The 22,758-nt window shown below is 42.4% G+C and overlaps 1 protein-coding gene across 3 annotated transcripts in view; it reads right to left on the minus strand.

Moving 5' to 3' along the window:
- Window positions 1-22,758, minus strand: part of MCAM (melanoma cell adhesion molecule) — a 120,062-nt gene that overhangs the window by 26,126 nt on the left and 71,178 nt on the right. For all 3 annotated transcript variants that reach the window (XM_040325519.1, XM_040325518.1, XM_040325517.1), the window contains exons 7-11: window positions 19,238-19,359; window positions 13,941-14,082; window positions 4,571-4,686; window positions 4,290-4,431; window positions 1,020-1,144 (exon numbers count right to left, since the gene is read on the minus strand). In XM_040325519.1, coding sequence (XP_040181453.1) covers window positions 1,020-1,144; window positions 4,290-4,431; window positions 4,571-4,686; window positions 13,941-14,082; window positions 19,238-19,359 — 647 coding nt within the window. The remainder of the gene's footprint in view (window positions 1-1,019; window positions 1,145-4,289; window positions 4,432-4,570; window positions 4,687-13,940; window positions 14,083-19,237; window positions 19,360-22,758) is intronic.

Consider the following 22,758-nt stretch of genomic DNA (forward strand, 5'->3'; position numbering starts at 1 on the left):
TGGGGGATATGATCAACATGTACAAATATATAAGGGGTCCATATAGTGAACTTGGTGTTGAGTTATTCACTTTACGGTCAACACAGAAAAAGGGGGCACTCTTCACGTCTAGAGGAAAAAAGATTATCTCCAAATACGGAAAGGTTTCTTCACAGTTAAGCCTCGTACACACGCTCGGTTTACTCGGCAAGAACCAGCAAGAAATCTGCTGGCAGTGCTTTCTTGCCGAGTATACCGTGCGTGTGTACGAGGCTTTCAGGTTTCTCATCAAGAAAACTGCCTAAAATCTCAACGAGAAAAATAGAGAACCTACTCTCTATTTTCTCGTCGTGATTCTCGGCAGTGTTTTCCTGCCGAGAAACCCGAGAGTGTGTATACTTACCTGTCGCCGTGGAAACCCATGAATGCTCGAAATTACTTTGACGCATGCGCGGTAGCTTCCGATTGCCTCTCGGGGGATCAGGAAGGAATTTTTTCCCCTGCTGTAGCAAATTGGATCATGCTCTGCTGGGGTTTTTTGCCTTCCTCTGGACCAACTGTGGGTATAGAATTGGGTATATGGGATTGTACGATATTTTTTATTAAAATTTTTTTTTTTTTGTATGGTTGAACTGGATGGACTTTTTTCAACCTGACTAACTATGTAACAATGCAAAACTGTCAACAAATGTTATTTTCTTAGATTTTGGAAAAGCACAAGTCAGAATAAAATAGAACATTAGGCAAACAGCTAAATACAACTGAAATACTTATCTTTGTAATTTGGACCAGTTATTTTTGGGAGTGAAATAATTATGCTGACACACGGTTCATTGAGAAGGCTGGTAGTAAGCTCACTACTTATTGTACAGAGGAGATGGCTGTGCATTGTGGCAGAAGTATTTAAATCACAAGATTGACTAATCATAATCACAAATCATTTGGCAGGTGAATAACCATGGTACATAGAAAGGATTTAGACCATATATGTAGCTGTTTGCCTGGAACATTGCTTTAAAAATAGGAGAAAGCTCAGTTACCTCTGTGTCATTAATATACCAAGTGACCTGGGCTTGTGGATAACCAAATACTGTACAATTCGTAGTCACAGTTTCACCATCTTGCACCTCTATAACTTGTGAAGTCACAGATGCCTGAGGACTTCCTGCAATGAATATGAAAAACAGGATGCATGATCTAGGAACTCTAAAGTTCTCCTTATAACAGGCAGCCATTTTGAGTGTTAGGTTTAATTGTAAAGCCATGTGACTAAAGATGAAACATGCAGAAATCCACGAGAAAGTCCATACCATCCCCTAAAACAAGTGGGACTTTACAATGAACACATGCAGGGACTGATATGTTCATCACATGAGCATGACTAATACTTCATATCTGATAATTACTGACAAGATACTGATAGCAGGCTGAAGCACAAGTTATGTATGCTATTTACGAGGAAAATTTGTTTGCATAGTTATGGGTTGTGAAAAAGTGCTTCATGTTTGGATTAACTGATTCCTTCTGAGCTCTACAATAAAATACAAGCAAGGAGCAAAACACCAAATGCAAAGTGTGTTGCCCATAGAAACTATTCAGATGCCATCTTGAACTGGTCTGACCTCAACAGTGAATTCTGGTAGTTGCTATGATTTATGGTGCTTTGAGTGAAGAGCTTTGCTTCTGAGGTTGTTTATGAAAGGGACACTGTCACCTACCTATTCAGAGTGATGGTGTCTCCTGTCCAGGCACCCTCCAGAAAGTTACGGATATTCGCTCCCTTGCCACCTCTCCAAAAAGCTTTAGTGTTAGGTTGTGTTAAAGCTTACCCAGGTGGATGATGTCACTGCCCCATTACAAGGGAACTTGCCACGGGCCACTTGGGTCACATACAGTATACACCAATACCTTGCTACCTATCTGGTGAGACAGAAAGGCAGCGAGGGGGGAGCTAAGAAGGGTGACTATATTTTGCTTATGACTATTAGGAGGCACTGTCACTTTGGCTCTTTAGGCCTGTATACTGTTAATTCATAAAAGCATAGTGCATACAGTATTTTCATTATTATTAGAGATGGGTCGAACACCCCCCTGTTTATTTTGCAGCAGACCTCCCGAACAGGGGAAAAGTTCTAACCTGAATGGCGAACCCTATTGAAGTCTGTGGGAGCCGAAGAGGAAAAATCAAAAGTGCACATTTTGAAGGCTTATTTGCAAGTAATTGGCCATAAAAGGAGCATGGGGGTATGGGTACTGCCCTGGGGGACATGTATCAATGCAATCTTTTTTAAAACTATCATTTTTTCAGGAGAAGTGATTTTAATGATGCTTAAATAAAAATGAAAAATCCCTTTAAATATTGTGCCTGGGGGAGGGGGGTCCTTAGTCCACCTGTAAAGTGGCGCATCTGTAGCATGCATAGAACATGCTGTAGCAAAAATTACATTTCTGAAGAAAAAAAAAATTGTCAAATCACATTTAAATTGACTCGCGGTTGCATTGAAGGCACCCGGCTATTGAAAAAAATAAATAAATCATAAAACAGAGTGGGGTCCCCCCCCAGTCCATACCCAGCCTTTCACGTCTGGTATGGATTTTAAGGAGAACACCACACCAAAAGAAAAACAACGTCGGGTCTCCCCCAAAATCCATACCAGACCCTTATCCGAGCATGCAGCTTGGCAGGTCAGGAAAGGGGGGGCGAGCAAGCACCACCCCTCTTGAACCATACCCGACCATATGCCCTCAACATGGGGGGAGTGCTTTGGGATTTTAATAAGCGGGCCCCCAGATCCTGCCCCTCCCCCATGTGAATGAGTATGGGGTACTCATGCACTAAAAAAGTGTCAAAAATTAATAAAAACACAGGGACCGTTTTCGACAATTCCTTTATTAAAAAATAAAAAAATACTGTCCCCTGATGTAAATCCATCGCCAATCATTCCACACGCTGCACCCGAAGAATAAAAAAAACAAAAACGCTTCCATCGTCTATGAAGCCTGGCCACCTAATGCAGGCTCCATTTGACAGTTCTTATATACAGTAGGTAAGGACGGGGCCACCTGGCGACGTCACCCCCCTTCCATCATGGACAGATGCTACTAGGTGATGTCTCCAGGTGGCTCCACTCCTTAAATATATATGTACTGTCAAACGGCAGAGCCTGCAGTAGGTGGTCAGCCTTCATAGAAAGCGCAAATGTTTTTCTTGTTTTTTTCGGGGGCGTGCAGCGTGATTAACGATGGATTTACATTGGGGACACAATTTTTGTATTTTTTAATAAAGGATTGTTAAAAACTGTCTCTGTGTTTTTATTACTTTTTTACACTTTTTTGGTGAATGGGTATGGGTACTATGTACCCCATACTCATTCACGTGGGGGAGGGGGGGCCCTCTTGTAAAAGGGGGCTTCCTCTTGTAAAAGGGGGCTTCCGGATTCCTATAAGTCCCCCTGATCGCAGACGCCCATAGCCACCGGCCACAGTTTTGGGGATGAGGCCCTTGTCCTTATCAACATGGGGACAAGGTGCTTTGGGGTGGAGGATGAAGACCCCCCACCCCAAAGAACCCAACCCCCCCTGACCTTCCAGACTGAATGCTCGGATTAGGGTCTGGTATGGATTTTGGGGGGATCCCACACCGTTTTCTTTATGGACCTGGTATGGACTGGGGGGGACCCCATGCTGTTTTTTTCTTCTTTTTTTTTAACCGTCAATTTTTTTTTGTTCAGCTGTCAGTGGAGAAACCCATTTAGCTGATGACTTATTGGTAGTTAAAGACACCATGGCCGGCTTCTTAACAACAATTAGAGCGCAAAATATGCAAATTTGGGTGTTGGACGAACAGCCAATGTTCAGCCCGAAGTCATGCTCTGGGCCAAAAGGTTCACCCAACACTAACTATTATTTGCTCATTTTATTTATTTATTTTTATTTGCTACTGGGTTTAGTACATGGATCTGTATGTTATACTATTGATGTTGTGGAATTCTTTATGTAAAAGCCAATTCACACGCATATCACATAGGTTTTTACTCTTAGAAGTTAGAACCACTGCTAGCATTAACAGTGTCTTTTTATGATGCGTAAAGGTTAGAAAAAGGAGACATTCCACATGTAAATAAAATAATGGCTTTCTAGGCTTTTTATATTTGAATTTCATATGAAAAAATAATAATTCTGCATCAATGACATATTTATTTTTGTAAACTGAACGCTTTGTTCCAAAATATTATTAAGAGTAGAGGTAACCAATGCATGTAAAAAAACTGCAAACAAATCTATCTATCATGAATAACGACTTCAGTTACCTTGCACAGTGATACTTATGTCTTTGCTTGTAGTCATTCCTGGCACGTTAGGAAGGTCAGCCACACAAGTATAAAGTCCCGTAGCACTGTAATCTACAAAATCCAGGTTTAACACAGACCCATTTTCAATGGTGTTTCCGTCCTAGTAGACATAAAAAAAAAAAATTCTGTTCAAAGGTTTGTTGCCTTGACATGTACATTAGCCTGGTCAATACCAGTATAAGACTGGTAAATGGAACACTCTATGCTACTGATGGCTTTTAAGCTAGAGATTCACTAACTTGTTTCCAGTGGATTACAGTTTCATTTGATGCATCCACTTGACAGGAAACCATCAATTTACTTTGAAGATCAACAGTAACAGGAGACTCATGGGACAGCATGGGAGGATCCAGGACTAGAAAAAAAAAAACAGAGATTTCATTATATGTATTATCAATGTTTGAAGACCTGAAGATAATTGTACCGTTTAAAGTAACAGTGAGAACATCGAACCAAATGATTATGCATGCTACTTTTGAAAACCTTTTAGTTGTCAAATAGTATTTCAGTTTGTTTAAAAATAATACAATATGTGTACTAGCCATAAAATCCTTCTCTTGGAGTCCATTGAGGGATACAGGAAGTCATTCACCCCATCTTCCTGTAGGTGGAAATATAACCCAAAAGTGAACGACTTCCTGTGTCTCTGAATGAGCAAGAAAGAAACTGTAACTGGCCATGAGGAGGGGAGGGGCAGGTAGAGCAGCTGCATGCGACTCTGCAGTTGCAGGAGCTAAAGCAAAAGGTCCCAGCTCTCAGTAGAAATTTAAAGTGTAAATTAAAGAGATAAGTCCACAAGGTGGCATGCACCTATTTAGACTTAACCCATGATATTTCAGTACATTTTAGAAAGTGGCTGAATTTTTGGAGTTCAGCTTTAAAAAATGTTCAGCTCTGCCTCCTTCCAACTCTCCAAATGTGTGACTTTATAGCTGCAAATATGGTTTTGTGTCAGTGTTTCCTCTTTTATTACCCAACATTTCAGCAGCCATTACATGCACCCACAGTCATGGCCAAAAATATTGGCACCCCTGCATTTCTGTCAGATAATCCACCACCAGAAAATTGTTGCAATTACAAATGTTTAGGCGTTCTCATGTTTATTTATTTTGGTTGTATTGGTATGACACAAAAAAGGGGAGAAACAAAAAGCCAAATCTGACACATTACACGCAAACCTCCTAAAATGGACTGAACAAAAATATTGGTAGCCCACGACGGAGCACGAGGCAGAAGAGCTAGTTCCGCATAGCAACCGCCCTTTTTTTTTTCAATTTTTTATTTCTATTTATTTTTAGATTTTTTTTTGGGGGGGGGGGGGGGGTGGAACTCCACTTTAATTGACAGAAATAATTTTTATTAACATGATTTTTTAAAAACTTGGAATAAGTTGATAAATGTAAGATGCGAGATGTGTACTTGGATATGAGAAAAGAGAAAAATGTAATAAAGAGATTAAATTTTTTTTTTTACAGAAATGCAGGGGTGCCAGTATTTGTGGCCATGGCTGTATCTCCATTTCTTTTCCTTCTATATTTGAATAGTCTGTATAGTCACTTTCAGGCTAAGTCTGATCTACAATTCAAGCAAATAATGATTGCAATATTATATGAAGTAGGATTGCAGCTAACTGCATATGTTTTTAAATACCTTAAGTATATATATTTAACTCCTTAAATTTAGTTCTTAAACTTAAAAAAATAAATATGAAAACTGCTTTTTGTTCAGACTAGGCAATCTGCATCACCAGTTGGTGCTGTAAATGTGGGTTATAAATGATTTATTTGCCTATTTTTAATATTCATGTTTGTGCAATTTTCTGAAGGAAAATAATACGTGGGCATCTTTAGAGGCTGTTTTTCCGCTAGTATTTTATGTGCTTGGGATAGTATTTCATGTACTTTCTGGATTACAATAACAGAAGTAGAAAAAAATAATTACTGTATATATCTATTGTATATTTGTTATTTGAGACTCCATATATAATAGAATTAAAATAGGATGCCCTGTGCATGTTCCTTTCAATTTTTCCCAGATCATAGGTTAAAGGAAAGAATGCATTTAATCAAATAGCTCCATATGCTAATAATGGAACTGCTGTGGGAAATGTAACTAAGTATCAAATACACAGTGCACCTGGCAATACTTTGTACATGTCCTTAAACAGCTGTTCACGGTTATCTTTTTAATATTTAATACTACCCATCTGACATAATTGATTACCATGTTCTTCAACTGTAAGCTATAAAACAAAGGATAACTAGTGCTCCTTCATCCACTGTTCATTCTTTCACCAGAGACTTTGGGCCAGATTCACAAAAGAGATACGATGGCGTATCTCCTGATACGCCGTCGTATCTCTGTGTTAGGGCCGTCCTAACTATGCGGCTGATTCATAGAATCAGTTACGCATAGCTAGCCCTAAGATCCGACAGGTGTAATTGAATTACACTGTCGGATCTTAAGGATGCAATTCTAGGCCGGCCGCTAGGTGGCGAGGCCATTGCGGCCGGTGTAGAATATGCAAATGAATAGATACGGCGATCCCCGAACGTCCGAACGGCCCGTCGATCTAACTGTACGTCGTTTCCGTCGAGTTACGCCGTGTAAAATTAGGGCTGAGCCCTAGTTGTCCTAAGCCATGTTAAGTATGGCCGTCGTTCCCGCGTCTAAATTTAAAAATCAACGTCGTTTGCGTAAGACGTCCGTGAATGGCGCTGTACGCCATTTACGTTAACGTCTAAGCAAATGAAGTCGGTGCGACGTCATTTAGCGCAATGCACGTCGGGTAATTTACCCAACGGAGCATGCGCAGTACGCTCGGCGCGGGAACGCGCCTAATTTAAATGGTGCCCGCCCCATTTGAATTGGGCAGGCTTGCGCCGAGCGCATTTACGATACACCGCCGCAAGTTTACAGGTAAGTGTTCTGAGAATCAGGCACTTACGCTGTAAACTTGTGGCGGTGTAACGTAAATCACATACGTTACGCTGCCCAGGAGCAACGTAATTATATGTGAATCTGGCCCTTTGTAGCAACTATTCATTATTTTTTTTTAAATTCCAAACAAGTGGCAATCAAATTGATTTATTATAGATTGAAAACAAATCTGTATCCAGCTTATTAAAGGGACTTTATACATTGTTAGCATGCGCCATTTGATACCACCAAAGTTATTAAGGTCCAAATGCTTTCACAACACCCCAGGAGTCCACAATTTCTTATAAAACTTTTTTAGATTGTCAGGAGACACTAGACCAGGACAGACATTAAGACATTTCCCTGTCTTCCAATGACTAGCATGCAACTGAGACCAAGCATGATATTCATTCCAAGTAAACCAAGTTGTAGGTGGTCAAAAAATTTAGGTTTTTGTACCTTTTACTATTGAAAATTGAACTGAAAAAATGTTGCTGTTGTTTCAAAACAGTATGGGGACCTATTCACACATGTGCATTATGGAAACATGAAAAGCACTTGTTCTATTGTCAATGGCAAATCAATACACTTTACACTGTATGGCAGAGATCAATGCACAGCTTCACCATAGAGTACATGCCAGTGTTGTTGTCCACTCTTTGCAAAGAAAGGGTCATGTGGGATATTTTTTTTGCCATGTGTTGGTAGCCCATTCATAATGACTAAGCTGGCACAACACACAGGAACACACATTGTAGTGTGTGTCAAATTACCACAACTGAACTCACTAAAGTGTAAATCAGCTCTTTCACAATGCTTGTTTTTCATATGTCATACACATAGCTAAAGCTAACTGCGGTCTTCGCTGTAATTCTTTTTTCGATAAAAAATATTATAGTCTTTCTCCCGGTTGCAAAGAGAAATTGCATTGTGCTGGAAAATGCCTGAGTGTATTACCAAGGTCTTCCATCATTCAGACATCCTCATTATTTATACAGTATTTTTCAGGACCTTAATAAAGTATGCACGAAAAAAATATGCATTTCTTTTGTGCTTGTTTTAGGGATTATGTTAGAGCAGTGGTTCTCAACCACTGGACCACGGTCTCCTTTCTCCTGGACCTGTGCCAGCAACAGATCCCCAAATATCCCAGAGTGCAGTGCTTCTGAACTCCCATAGGGGCACTAACCTCCCATAGTTGCCCGCAATGCCCCCTAGCTTAATGCAGAGCCTCCAGCCTCCCAAGGTGCCTCCAACAATGTCCAACAGTGCCCCCAAGCCCCCACACTGCACTTCAGTCTTCCACATTGCCCCTGCAAAACACCAACCTTCTGAAGAAATCCCCAGCCCACTCCAGAGACCCTATACCCACAACTGCCCCCTGTTCCCTCCAGAAACCCCAGAAACCCCATCTCCCACAAGGCCACGAGTCTGCTGCAGAGTCCCCGAACCCCCTCCAGAACCTGAACCCCCCCAAAGTGCCTCCTAGCCCCACCCAAAATCTTTTAGAATTTCAATACATAGTTTGTATTCATTTTCTTTTTACTGATGTGGGCATGGAAAGTTTTGGAAGAATTTACCAGGCCATGGTCTCAAAAAGGTTCAAAACCACTGACATAGAGAATACTTGATTTAGATTAACTATTGCTGAGCTGTGTTTTTTTTAGATTTTTTCAGTGCTGGGGGAACTTTACATATCAATAAGGATGTCTATACATTAAAAATATTTTAAAACCATTTTTAAGGCCATGGGCTAGATTCAGATAGGTGAGCGGATCTTTAGATTTACGTTACGCCGCCGCAAGTTTTTAGGCAAGTGCTTTATTCAGAAAGCACTTGCCTGTAAACTTGTGGCGGCGTATCATAAATCCCCTGGCGGAATTCAAATTCCGCGAGTAGGGGGCGTGTGAAATTTAAATCATGCGCCGTCCGTAAAATTTCCCAGCGTGCATTGCTCTAAATGACGTCGCTAGGACGTCATTGGTTTCGACATGAACGTAAATTACGTCCATCCGTATTCGTGAACGACTTACGCAAACAACGTAAAAAATTCAAAACTCGGCACGGGAACGACGGCCATACTTAACACAGGATACGCCACACATACCCCTCATATAGCAGGGGTAACTATACCCCGGAAAAAGCCGAACGCAAATGACGTAAAAAAAAGTGCCGGGCGGGCGGTCGTTTCTGAATCGGCGTAACTCCTCATTTGCATATTCCTCGCGTATACAAATGGAAGCGCCACCTAACGGCCAGCGTGAGATTGCAGCCTAAGATCCAACGGTGTAAGTCACTTACACCTGTCGGATCTTAGGGATATCTATGCGTAACCTGATTCTATGAATCAGGCGCATAGATACGACGGCCGGACTCAGAGATACGACGGCGTATTAGGAGATACGCCGGCGTATCTCTTTTCTGAATCCGGACCCTCATGTTTAAAGATTTGATTAAAGATGTAATCCAGTCCATGATGTTCTTGATTTGCAGATGCTTACCAGTCTGCAATGTGTAACTTGCAGGCTGGTAAAAATAAAGCTGTAGTCTCCATTTTCAGTTTTGGGGGAGATAATTTTGTGTATAGTTTTTAAATATACAAATCAGGACAGCCCAGGCCCCAGTCAGAAACTGTGGAATATCCTGTCTCTCCCTCTTGTCAGGCCTGCTGGCTATATGCCACTTGAAAGTAGATAAGGATTTATAACTATTGGCAAAAAGGTTAGGATGTACTTAATGTGCTCATGTGCCTACCCTTCAGGTCCAACTGAGAGAACATTTAGCACCACTGCCGGTTACATTGCCTTCAAATGTATACTAGACTATTAGACTATTGGCCATAATCTTCAGGGAAATCTAGTCACAAGAACTACATGAAACCCCAGGTCCTTAAGGACCACATGCGACCCCTTGGCACATCTTGAGCAGCCCATAGACCCCAGCAATTTGTAACAGGAGTGGGATCGTTGATTTGTAAAAATGTAGCAGCAGTGACCTCTGCTAGTCTCATTTGACAGCAGTTTTTCATTGTATACTGCAGCACATTTCCAGTCTCCAACCAAACCTCCACCATATCCACAGTCTCTGAACATCATCTCCTCTAGCATGTATGTAACTTCTCGCAATACTTTCCATCATTACATCTATTGAAAATAAGGCCCCTTTCACACGACTGTTCCGACCAGGTCTGCCTGTCAGTTTTTCAGACGGGCCTGATCAGAAGGTCCATTTACCCCTATGGACCAGCGCATGTGAATAGATTTGTTCCTGTTTACACCTGACCGCCCATAGAGCAGAGCGGGCTATGTTCATGTCTGCTCTGCATAAACTGAGCAGACACAGACCTGTAATCCACCCACTCTGCTCAGACCAGTAGGGGATCAGCGGACAGATACCCTGCTGATCTAACCGCAGTCCGCCCCATGTAAAAGAGGCCTTATGTGCGGCCCTTTGGTTATGTCATGAGCCGCAGTTGAGGCAACCACCCCAAAAAATGGTGAATGTTTCATGTGCTCATTGTTCTGTTTTTCTTGTGCACCCACCCAGTAGAGAAAAGAAAGCTCCACCAACTGACAGTGGGAACAACTGATCTTTTAATTAAGGAATGTCACAAAAGCACACAATCTTTGTATTTGAGACCCAGATGAAATCTGACAATTTTTCTTTCTTCAAACTTCATCTCCAGACTCACATAATATAGTATACAGGAAACAAAACCATAGCATAATTCTATTTATTGAAACTAACAAAAAAACAAATATATCAACTCACTTATGGCAAGTGTACAAAGCGCTATGTGTATTGAATATGCTGCTATATGCTCTGCAACATCCCCAAAAAACATCTCTCAAAATGGCTGTTAGTTGTGCACATACATCCAGCCTCCTTCCTATCTGACCCGATCTTTTCACCAAGTGTAGGGTGGGTTCTACTGGTTTTGTTACATTACTTAAATAAGGGTTTGATAAGAAAATAAGAATCTAGTACCCAGGGGCGGACTGACAACTCATGGGGCCCCCGGGCAATAGAAGAATATGGGGCCCCTGGGCCTACAGATGGCCACCACGCCAGGAGGCAGTGCAGAGGCGGGGCAGCTAAAATCTCGGGATTTTCACTTCAAAAGCATGTCGGTTTCGGACATATCAGGGACAGATCTAAAAAAAACATAGATTTTTACATACTGTCCCTGGTTTTACTGAGCCTAGCAACCCTGATGGGGCCCCCTAGTGGCATGGGGCCCTTGGGCAGTGCCCGAGTGACTCGATGGTCAGTCCGCCCCTGCTAGTACCCATATCTACCAGCACCATAAGCAGTATCTGCTCTATTTACTACCTAAGGTCTCATTTACATTTGCAGTTGGGGGACAGCCATTTTTACTGCATTTTTAGCCGTGGGGGGGCGTACACAACTATTAAACCTCCTGCCATAACTGGCAGGCAATACCGCCTAACACGATCCATTAAAATTAATGGGGCCATGCCACAGCCCTGTACAGTGCACATGGTTGCAGTATGGTGGTGCATGCTTTTAGGGGTTAAAACAGACGACATAATGTCTCCTCACCACCTGCCAAACACCCTCTAAAAAGTGATCCAGAGGGCCAACACTAGTGGATACTAGCTATAAGGTAGCTGAAATTTCACAGAACTAAATAAGTAGTCAGAACTGGAGAGAAATGTTGTCATTACAGCACACAGAACAGAAATGGGAATGCTTCAAATCAACTGTATGCAAACACACTGCAAAAGATATTCCCATGGGCAATACGTTTAAAAGGCTAAAAATAAAACTTATGTTGCTCATAAGTTAAAATAACTATAAATAATAAGAAAAGAGCATATACAAAATATAAAAATGAAGGAACACTGTCACCTTTTAAAAGTTTTAAACAATATAATAGAATACGTAAAAGGGAAATTAAGGCTACAAAAATTGAAAACAAATGGCAGGTTGCAAACAATAGTAGGACAAACCCCCAAAAACCAAGAACCATGAATGCCAACATGTACTGTGACATACTGAAGCAGAGCATGATCCCCTCATTTCGGAGACTGGGCCACTGTGCAGTATTCCAACATGATAATGACCCCCAAACATACTTCCAAGATGACCACTGCCTTGCTAAAGATAAGGGTCTGATATGGATTTTGGGGGGGAACCCACGTAGTTTTTTTAAAATTTTGGTGTATTTTTTTCTGCATTTTTTATTGACGGCATTCCTTTGTTTACATTTCAGCTGTCCACTCCCAAACAACCAGCTATTTCACACTAATTCACACAGAATTTGAATCGGTTGATAATTGTTCGACTGATCCTAATCCGAATCGTTCAAAAAAAATTGAATTTGTTAGAAAATTAATAAACAAAACAAAATTAAACAAAACTAAAATAATTTTGGAACAAATCAACGAAAAAAATATTTGTAACATAACTAATCTTTCCGAAACTAAACAAATGTTTCTGTCCTGCACATGTCTAAGGCCTCGTACACACGACCGGATCTCATTTGGTCTGATGGCTGTACACACCATCAGACCAAATTTCCCACGGACAGGATACGCGGTGACGTGGCCGCGCCGTGGCCACGACGATGACGCGGCGACGTGCGCGACCCTGGAAGGTCAATGCTTTCACGCATGCGTCGAATCACTTCGACGCATGCGAGGGCTTTCGGCCGAGCGGACATGTCCGGTGAGTCGTACAGACGACCGAACATGTCCGACGGACAGGCTTCCAGCGGACATGTTTCTTAGCATGCCAAGAAACATTTGTCTGCTGCAAACCTGTCCGATCCGCCGGAAAATTGTCCGGTTGGCCGTACGCACGACCGAACATGTCCGCGGAAACTGGTCCGCCGGACCAGTTTCAGCGGACATGTTCGGTCGTGTGTACGAGGCCTAAGAGGTACGCATTACAGCACAGTATTGTAGTATTTGAAAAATAAACACACACCTAAACCAATTGCTATGTACAAGGGGAGTGGGATGGCCAGTTACATTTTAATAAATGTTAACATTCATTAAAAAGAAACAATTTTACAACTTTAGTGCATATTTGTCAAATAATTCAACTTACAGTTGACATAGAGTGTGGTCTCTTCTTTAAATTCCGCTGGGATCATTTGGTCTGATGGCTGTACACACCATCAGACCAAATTTCCCGCGGACAGGATACGCGGTGACGTGGCCGCGCCGTGGCCACGACGATGACGCGGCGACGTGCACGACCCTGGAAGGCCAATGCTTCCACACATGCGTCGAATCACTTCGACGCATGCGAGGGCTTTCGGCCGAGCGGACATGTCCGTTGAGTCGTACAGACGACCGAACATGTCCGACGGACAGGCTTCCAGCGGACATGTTTCTTAGCATGCTAAGAAACATTTGTCTGCTGGAAACCTGTCCGATCCGCCGGAAAATTGTCCGGTCGGCCATACGCACGACCGAACATGTCCGCGGAAACTGGTCCGCCGGACCAGTTTCAGCGGACATGTTCGGTCGTGTGTAGGAGGCCTAAGAGGGACGCATTACAGCACAGTATTGTAGTATTTGAAAAATAAACACACACCTAAACCAATTGCTATGTACAAGGGGAGTGGGATGGCCAGTTACATTTTAATAAATGTTAACATTCATAAAAAAATAACAATTTTACAACTTTAGTGCATATTTGTCAAATAATTCAACTTACAGTTGACATAGAGTGTGGTCTCTTCTTTAAATTCCATCAAAGTATCCACATCAAGTGAGGTACAGACATAAACCCCAGAATCTTCACGAGAAACTTTCCAAGAATATGGCAAATCTTCTGTCAAAGTGGCATCATCACCTTTCTGGGAACATGTGGAAGAGTTTAGACGGTCAGAGGTGTCAAAAAAGTATACAATATGTCTATAAAGCCTTCAAAACGTTTTTATACCCTTTTCTTTTCCAACATGTTTATCATTTTTTTTAGGTTTACCATTTTTTAAAAAAAAGCAGAAAAAAATCGCAGTACTGTCAATTATTTGAGTTATATGACATCAATGTATATACTCTTTGTTTGTGTTAATGAAGCTTTGATAATCACATTTTGCAAGTGGTTCTTATATGCAACGTAGACAACAATTCATAACCATTGTCAAAATAAAGACACAACATTCACATTTCCAAATGTGTGTGCAGTATAGAGGAAAAACAAGGAAAGGGTATACAAAGGATCACCATTTCACTTTTATATTTAAAGTTTTAAATCTGGTCGATCTGTAAATGATGAAATGGGACAAGATGCTGCTTCTACTATATATTTGGGCTGGTTGGCAGTAGTCCAGCATAGAGACACTCTTCTCAGAGCAGAAAGATGGGCAAAAATCGAGTGCCAACTTTAAGGCCCCTTTCACATGGCCCTTTAAGGCCCCTTTCACACTGAGCTTTCAGTCCGTAAGCTCAGTGGGGATCGCTCCGTTGATCCCTGCTGAGCCGGCGGATGACAGGGCGGTCTCCGCACACTGTGCAGGGACCGCCCTATCTTTTCTCCGCTCTCCCCTATGGGGGGAGCGGATGAACATGGACCGTATGTCCGTGTTCATCCGATCTGCAGACGGAAGAAAAAATAGGATCTTCTTCCGTCTGCAAAATCGGATGTTTGCCGAGGCGGACGATTACGGGTGTCAGCGGATGTTAATCCGCTGACACCCGCCATCACATAGGGACCAATGTATGTCCCTTTTTCATCCGCAAACGGATGGATGAAAAAGCGGACATACAGTCCGCACGTGTGAAAGGGGCCTAAGACTGGCTGACCAGCACCTTGTATAAGCCAACCTACACATTTTAGATTCTTTTTAACCATTTATTCCTGGTTTGATGTGCTACCTAGTGCTTTATTTTTCAACTACCAGCCCAGACGTACGTAAAATGGTTAACGCCAAAATATTGTTGGCTACTCCTGCGATTCTCACATAAAAATCAGCTAGAAAAAATAAAACTAGTTTGTGTCAGTACTAGAGCGATTTCTCTTGGATTCACCATTTTTAGGCTTAGATTACACTTGCTGTTGGGGGGGGGGGGGGGGGGGAAACAGGCGGTTTATTTGCATTTTACTGCCCCACAACCACTCCCCCTAAGCTGCAAAGGTAGCCCCATCATGGCCCTGCAAAAATTATGCCCACTGTCGTATTCAGCGGACAGTACCCCATGCCAAACCATTCCAGTGAACAGTTGCCCCCAGTTCTGCAGGTTTTTAGGGGTTAAAACAGGCAGTGACGGGAAACATAATGCCTCCTCACCTCCTGTCCTCTGCCCTCTGAAAAGGGATCCAGTGCAGATTCTGAGAGAAGCTAGTCTTTGCAAAGAGCTGCCCTCACTACATACCTACAAATTATAGTTTACATTAGAGTCCAGCACTCCACCAACGCTTCAAACGGTGGAGCCTCCTCAGGGCAGGACCCACAAGAACTAGAAGGAAGTTGTCTGGCTATTTCCTATTAGGATATATGCTTAACCTCCCTAAACTGAAGCTGTTTGGTGCTTTAACTGCTTCCAAACCACCCACTGCACATTTACTGCAGCAGGGTGGCCCGGCTGCACGAAACAACATACCTGTATGCTGTTGTCTCTTCCGGGTCTGGGGCGTGTTCGAGCACCATCAGCGACCCTCTCCCACTGTGATTGGACACAGCGGGAGCCAATTAGCAGGAACAGTGGACACGATGTCCACTGGGAACCTCCCATCGTTGACAGGACAGAGGTCTGCTTATGTAAACAAGGCAGACCACCATTTTGACAGACAGCTAAACAGGAACACAGATCTCTCTCTTCCTCCAGTTAAACCAACCCCCACATAGTTAGAAACCCCTTCCCTGCCAGTGTCATTAATACAGTGACAGTACATTTTTTTAGCACTGATTACTGTATTAGTGTCACTGATCTCCAAAAAGTGTCACATAGGGGGTAATCCACAAAGATCCGGCGTAACTTAATTTTTTCCATTTAAGTTACACTGCCTTAAAATTTCTACCTAAGTGCCCGATCCACAAAGCACTTACCTAGAAATTTTTGGCTGTGTAACTTAAATTCCGCCGGCGCAAGGCGTTCCTATTTTCATGGGGGCGATTCCCATTTAAATTAGGCGCGCTCCCGCGCCGGCCGTACTGCGCATGCTCGTGACGTCATTTTCCCGACGTGCATAGCGCGAAATTACGTTACGCCGAGCTTTGTGGATTGCGACGGGTCAATAAAGTTGCGTCGGAAAAAAAAAAAGATACGGCGCGAAAAAAAAACACAACACGAAATGCCCCCAGCGGCGGATGCGGTACTGCATTCTAAGATCCGGCAGTGTAAGTCCCTTACACATGCCGGATCTTCTGCCTAACTATGGAAAACTGATTCTGTGGATCAGTTCCATAGTTAGAAACAGGGATACGACGGCGTAACAGCAGTTACGCCGGCGTATCCCTTTTGAGGATCTGGCCCTTAGTGTCCAATTTGTCTGCCGCAATGTCGCAGTCCTGCTAAAAATTACTAGTAAAAATAAAAATAAAAATGCCATAAAAAGATCCCATCGTTTGTAGACGTGATAACTTTTGTCCAAACCCAAAAATATGTAGCAGAATACATATTGGCCTAAATTGATGAAGAAATTAGATTTTTTTTTACTGGATTTAAAAAAAGTTTTATAGCAGAAAGTAATAAATATTGTATTTTATTCATAATTGTCGGTCTTTTTTTGTTTATAGCGCAAAAAATTCAAACCGCAGAGGTGCTCAAATACCACCAAAAGAAAGTTCTATATGTGGGGAAAAAAGGACATCAGTTTTGTTTGGGTACAGTGTTGCATGAACGCCCAATTGTCAGTTAAAGCAACGCAGTACTGTACCGCAAAAAATGACCTGTCATGAAGGGGGTGAAACCTTCCGGGGGTGAAGTAGTTAAAGAAAAAGCACACTGTTTAACACCATGCTGACGCCTATGTGAGCAAGGTTATAGCAGTGGTGGCTGGTGCTGTATATTTTTTTGGGGGGCGGTAAACAAGACACCCGCTGACCGGTCGGTCCATCAGTCGGTTGCTCATCCGTCACCCACCAGCCCCGCACTTACCCTATCTAGCAGCTTTGGCTCCTTCCTGCTTCTCTTCCTCCTCTGCAGCGGTTTCCTCCTCGGCAGCTACATCCTGCTTTTTTGGCTTCGCAGCAGCTTCATCCTCTGTGGCTTCCCTCCTCCTTCCCTTGGCGGCCAAAACGAGAGCTTCTCCTCTTGGCCAATCGTGTCTTAAGCCCTGCTTCTTGATTGGCCAGGAGGAGAATCAGGAAGACAATAGCAAATAATAATTTACTATTGTCACACAACTGGGTGGGCTCAGGACACAGTGCTCTGCGCCCCAAGCCCACCCTTTTTTTACGCCAATTAGAACCTCGACCTCTAATCATGTGCTTAAAAAAAAAAGCCCATTGAAATCCATGCATCTGGCACACTACATGTATATTAGGGGCCGAGCATATGGATTGGGGGGGGGAGGCACCCCTATTAGACAGGCCGCCACTGGGCTATAGTATCTTGCAGATTATGGTATAGTACTTCATGTGCCAATCTAGTCTTTATAATGTTAAATCTTGTTCACATGTATTTGGACAAAACATTAGTCCATGGTCAGATATGGAGCATGCAAACTACTGTGCAATTGACAGTTACAAGAACACAAACAAAACAGGACTCAAGTCACCAGCATGGCACATTATCCAACAACATTTATTGAAAGTCACCATAAAAATGTATTCACAAACATGTGAATAAAGGTAGCTTACCAAGCTCCTCGTCTGTAGCCTGGTAGTCCAAAAGACTTAGTAACTCCAGAGTACTGGCGGACAGCAAGTGCTGTAGAGGCAGACCGGAAGTAGTGGCTGGAATGCAATTCCGGCCCCAAGCATCGGCATGCATTCCAGGCAATGCAACCACCCCATTTTTTATTTTTATATAGCACCAGGGGTCAAGTCCTGGGGAAAAAGTGTGGGAACTCCCACCCAAGATCCACTCCCCCACCAAAAAAAAAAAATGATACGCTCATATGCATAATTACCCATGTTTTTTTTTCGATCCACTGTACCTTAGTACTTCTTTATGTTACTGGCCGCTTCCTGTATATGGATTCATTGAGTAGTGTGCGGGTATTCCGTCACTTCCTTGATGCCGCAATGTCTCCTGGGAGCTTTTGTCATTGTTCCCAGGAGACATTGCGGAGGTCGGCTGCGAGTTATCGCGGGATTTAGAAAGAAGGAAGACTCGAGCTGGGCATCACCACTTAGTGAAGGATTGGCTCGGGCGGCTTGGCTGCTCTCGGCTGCTCTAGTCCTGCAAAGGGAACTGAGTTCCTATTGTGAAAAAGTGCAGGAACTCCGTTCCCACGCGTTCCCGCAGGACTTGAGCCCTGTATAGCACCCTGTGTGCCAGCAGGGACGAGTCATGTTTTCAAGCAATTTTTTTTTCAATCTTTCCCAGCTTACAATGAGCAAAGTAGGAGAACGTTATTTTACATATACCTATACTTTTGATCCATTGCTTTTTAAGCTTGGGGTGTTGGAGTAGCAATTCCCCTTCCAGAATTATAGACCCCCCCCCTTTTTTGGGAGGGGGCTTTGGCTCTCACGTTGTGGGGGTGACACTGATGTGAGTAAAGGTATTTTTATGGCTGAATGATCATTTGCTGCTGTGCTCTGATGTAGGACATACCTTCGAAACACGTCAGACAGCAGGGACTCATGTGAGGTCCACCCTAAGCTTGAGTTATCAGTTAGCCATGAGGAGTGGCTTTATAAGCGCTTAAACTACCTATGTTTGTGAGTAGTACTTATTTATTTTATTTTTCTAATAAAATTTTGTGGGATAATGCACTAGGCCAGTGCGTCCTCTTTTTTTTTTATCTATTTCTACAGTATTTAATAACTAGCAATTGCACAAAGAAACAAGGCACTGTATTCATGTCTTCATCTTTCAGAAATGATAAATGCTCTTTACCTTTCCCAGTGTATATGAGGGTTGTGGATTTCCATTACCCTCACAGATTAGATCCACGGTATCGCCTTCCTTTATGATTTCAGATGGGCTTTTAAAATATACTTTTATTGAGGTAGTAGGGTCTGTAAAGCAGAAAAACAGAATCAGATGCTAGATACAAATAAAAATGGTGCATAACACATTTATTTTTGACCTAGAGGGAAAATTAACTATATATACAGTATATATAGTATACATACTATATATATATATATATATATATATATTATACTTCAATGAGGGTGATTTACACTTCATTGTCTTTTAGTTAAAATTAGAACAGCCGCATCAAGCAGGCACCACTATCTCCGCTGTAGTACCTGAAACTAAAGGATGTGATATCTAATACATGAGGACACTCTTTTACTGGTAATCCAAGTGCAATACAATTTCAATCACATTTCAGCATAACAGCCATAACACTGCCATTTCTACCACCTGCTAAATGTTACAGTTCCAGCTCCAGCTGGCGTCCTAACAGCCAGTGACCCATCCCTGCCCTACTCTTTCCCCTGTCAGCCAGGATTCTCCCTTAACAAAACACCCTGCCCTATATTTATGAGGACAAGGGCCTGTTCCCCACAACCCTGGCCTGGTGGTTGTGGGGTCTGCGGGCGCAGGGCCGGATTAACAATGGGGCTGATGGAGCTGCAGCTCCAGGCCCCTTTCTCAAGATAGGCCCATTTGCCCAAAAAAAAAAAAAAAAAAACATTTTTTTTTTTTTTTAAGATTTTTTTTTTTTTAAGATCGAATTTGAGGGGTTGTAGCTCGATGACCAGAGGTCACAGAAACCCTACATTTGGGGGTAGGCATGGGAAGACCTACCCCACAACTGGTTAAAATATGGGACAGCTATCATTTATGGTTCCGGAGATACGGGCCTGCTTGCACAGCCTGTCAGAAGCTACATTCAGAGCGGGCAATATAAATACAAGCTGACACACTACAGCAGACTGATAGGATCACAGGGCTTATAATAATAATTATTTGTATATTACTCATGGTAATTAACCCCTTGCCACCCAGGCCAATTCTGACACTTCTCTACTACATGTAAAAATCATCATTTGTTTTTTGCTAGAAAATGACTCTATGGTGGTCTTTGCACTTTTTATGTTGCAGGGTACAGAGCTGCACGATTCTGGCTAAAATGAGAATTGCAATTCTTTTGCTTAGAAGATAGATCACGATTCTCTCACGATTGTTGCGGCGTAACATCATCTTTCACATTAAAACAAAAAAAACAAAAAAAATGGGCTAACTTCACTGTTTTGTTTTTATGGTTTTTATTATTCATTGAAGTGGGAAAATGCAGTGTGACATAAAATATTGCAGCAATAGCCATTGTATTCCCTAGAGTCTCTTCTAAAATATATATAATGTTTGGCAGTTCCAAGTAATTTTCTAGCAAATAATATTGCTTTTTAACTTAAGAAACAAGTGTTGGACTTTAAGTGGTTAAATTTAGTTACAATGTTTCATTTTGTTTACAAACTTTGCAGACTGGCCAGATTTTTTCTTTACACACAGAAGTGTATCTCTTTGATCTAAGAATGAAGTGTCAGTTACAATGTTTCCTGTTAAAAACTTGGCAGACTGCCCAGATATTTTCTTTTGACAGCTGAAAGTCTCTCCACTTGTTATATGAAAGAATCAGCAAACTCTGCATTGGAGATCGTCAGGGGGGTTGAATCGAGATCACGATTTTTTTTAACGATTAATTGTGCAGCTCTAGCACGGTATTTGCGCAGCAATTTTTCAAACATGTTTTTTTGGAAAAAAAAATTCATTCATTAAAAAAACAGTTAGTTAGTTAAGTTAGCACAATTTTTTTTGGTATCCTAAGCGATGCTTTAGATTTTTTTAGGTTACATGTTTAGAGTTACAGAGGAGGTCTAGTACTAGAATTATTGTTCTCGCTCTAACGATCGTGGCGTATGTAACCTGTGTGTATCTGGCTCTGATACTACCAGTGCCTACCCAGCCACTGACTAGTATCTCTCCCCAGCCTGTCCCCACACACCCTCTCACCTGCTGACCTGTGGATGGGGGAATCACTCCTGCAGTGTTATTGTGTTCTGCCAGTGCGTACAATGATCAGTGTTGCTAACTTTAGCTGGTAGCACTGATTGTTTTAAGAAAAAAAACAACAGGCTGGTTGTACTCAAGTTGATTATTAGATTGACTTGTGTAAAACCAGCTAGCCCATACATAGATTGACTATGGCTGGTCTCTGCATAATTGCCGTAATTTCAATCCATGTATGACCCGCTTAACCACTACGCAGTCCCTAAATATCCTTCCACTCCTGTACATAGTGCTCACTGTCATACTCTCCACACTCCTCTCCTGTACATAGTGCTCACTGTCATACTCTCCACACTCCTCTCCTGTACATAGTGCCCACTGTGATACTCTCCACACTTCTCTCCTATACATAGTACCCACTGTCATACCCTACACACTCCTCTCCTGTACATAGTGCCCACTGTCATACCCTCCACACTCCTCTCCTATACATAGCGCCCACTGTCATACTCTCCACACTTCTCTCCTATACATAGTACCCACTGTCATACCCTACACACTCCCCTCCTGTACATAGTGCCCACTGTCATACCCTCCACACTCCTCTCCTATACATAGCGCCCACTGTCATACCCTTCACACTCCTCTCCTGTACATAGTGCCTGCTGTCATACACTTCTCTCCTGTACTTAGTGCCCACTGTCGCACCCTCCACACTCCTCTCCTGTACATACTGCTCACTGTCATATCCTCCACACTCCTCTCCTATACATAGTGCCCACTGTCATACCCTCCACACTCCTCTCCTATACATAGTGTTCACTGTCATACCCTCCACACTCCTCTCCTATACATAGAGCCCACTATCATACCGTCTACATTCCTCTCCTGTACATACTGCCCACTGTCATACCCTCCACACTCCTCTCCTGTACATACTGCCCCATCATACCCTCCACACTTCTCTCTGGTACGTACTACCCTCTGTCATACCCCCTCACTCTTCCTGTACATACTGCCCATTGTCATACCCTTCACACTTCTCTCCTGTACATAGTGCTTTTTTCCGTACCCTTTGTACTCCTCTCCTGTACATAGTGCCCACTGTTAGACCGTCCACATTCCTCTCCCTCACCTGCACATACTTCCCACTTATATACCGTCCATACTCCTCCCCTATGTCGCTTACCCACAAAAACAGTTCTTTAAAATTATACTGAATATCCTCAATGTTACCAGCTCTAGAATGGACACACTTTTGTTAGTTCAACTAAAGGAAATCTCAGTTCTCATATTTGTTTTGCCCCATTATTAGTACTCCTTTAATTTTGTGATTACTACTATGATGTATAGAGGAACATCGGGGATCTCAGCTACTCTAAATCTAGCACTTATATAAAAAAGTGGCCCTGAAAATATTTTTTAAATGTTGGCAACTGTCCACTTAGGCACTG

This window comes from Rana temporaria, chromosome 10 (genome assembly GCF_905171775.1).
Source record: "Rana temporaria chromosome 10, aRanTem1.1, whole genome shotgun sequence".
NCBI lineage: Eukaryota > Metazoa > Chordata > Amphibia > Anura > Ranidae > Rana > Rana temporaria.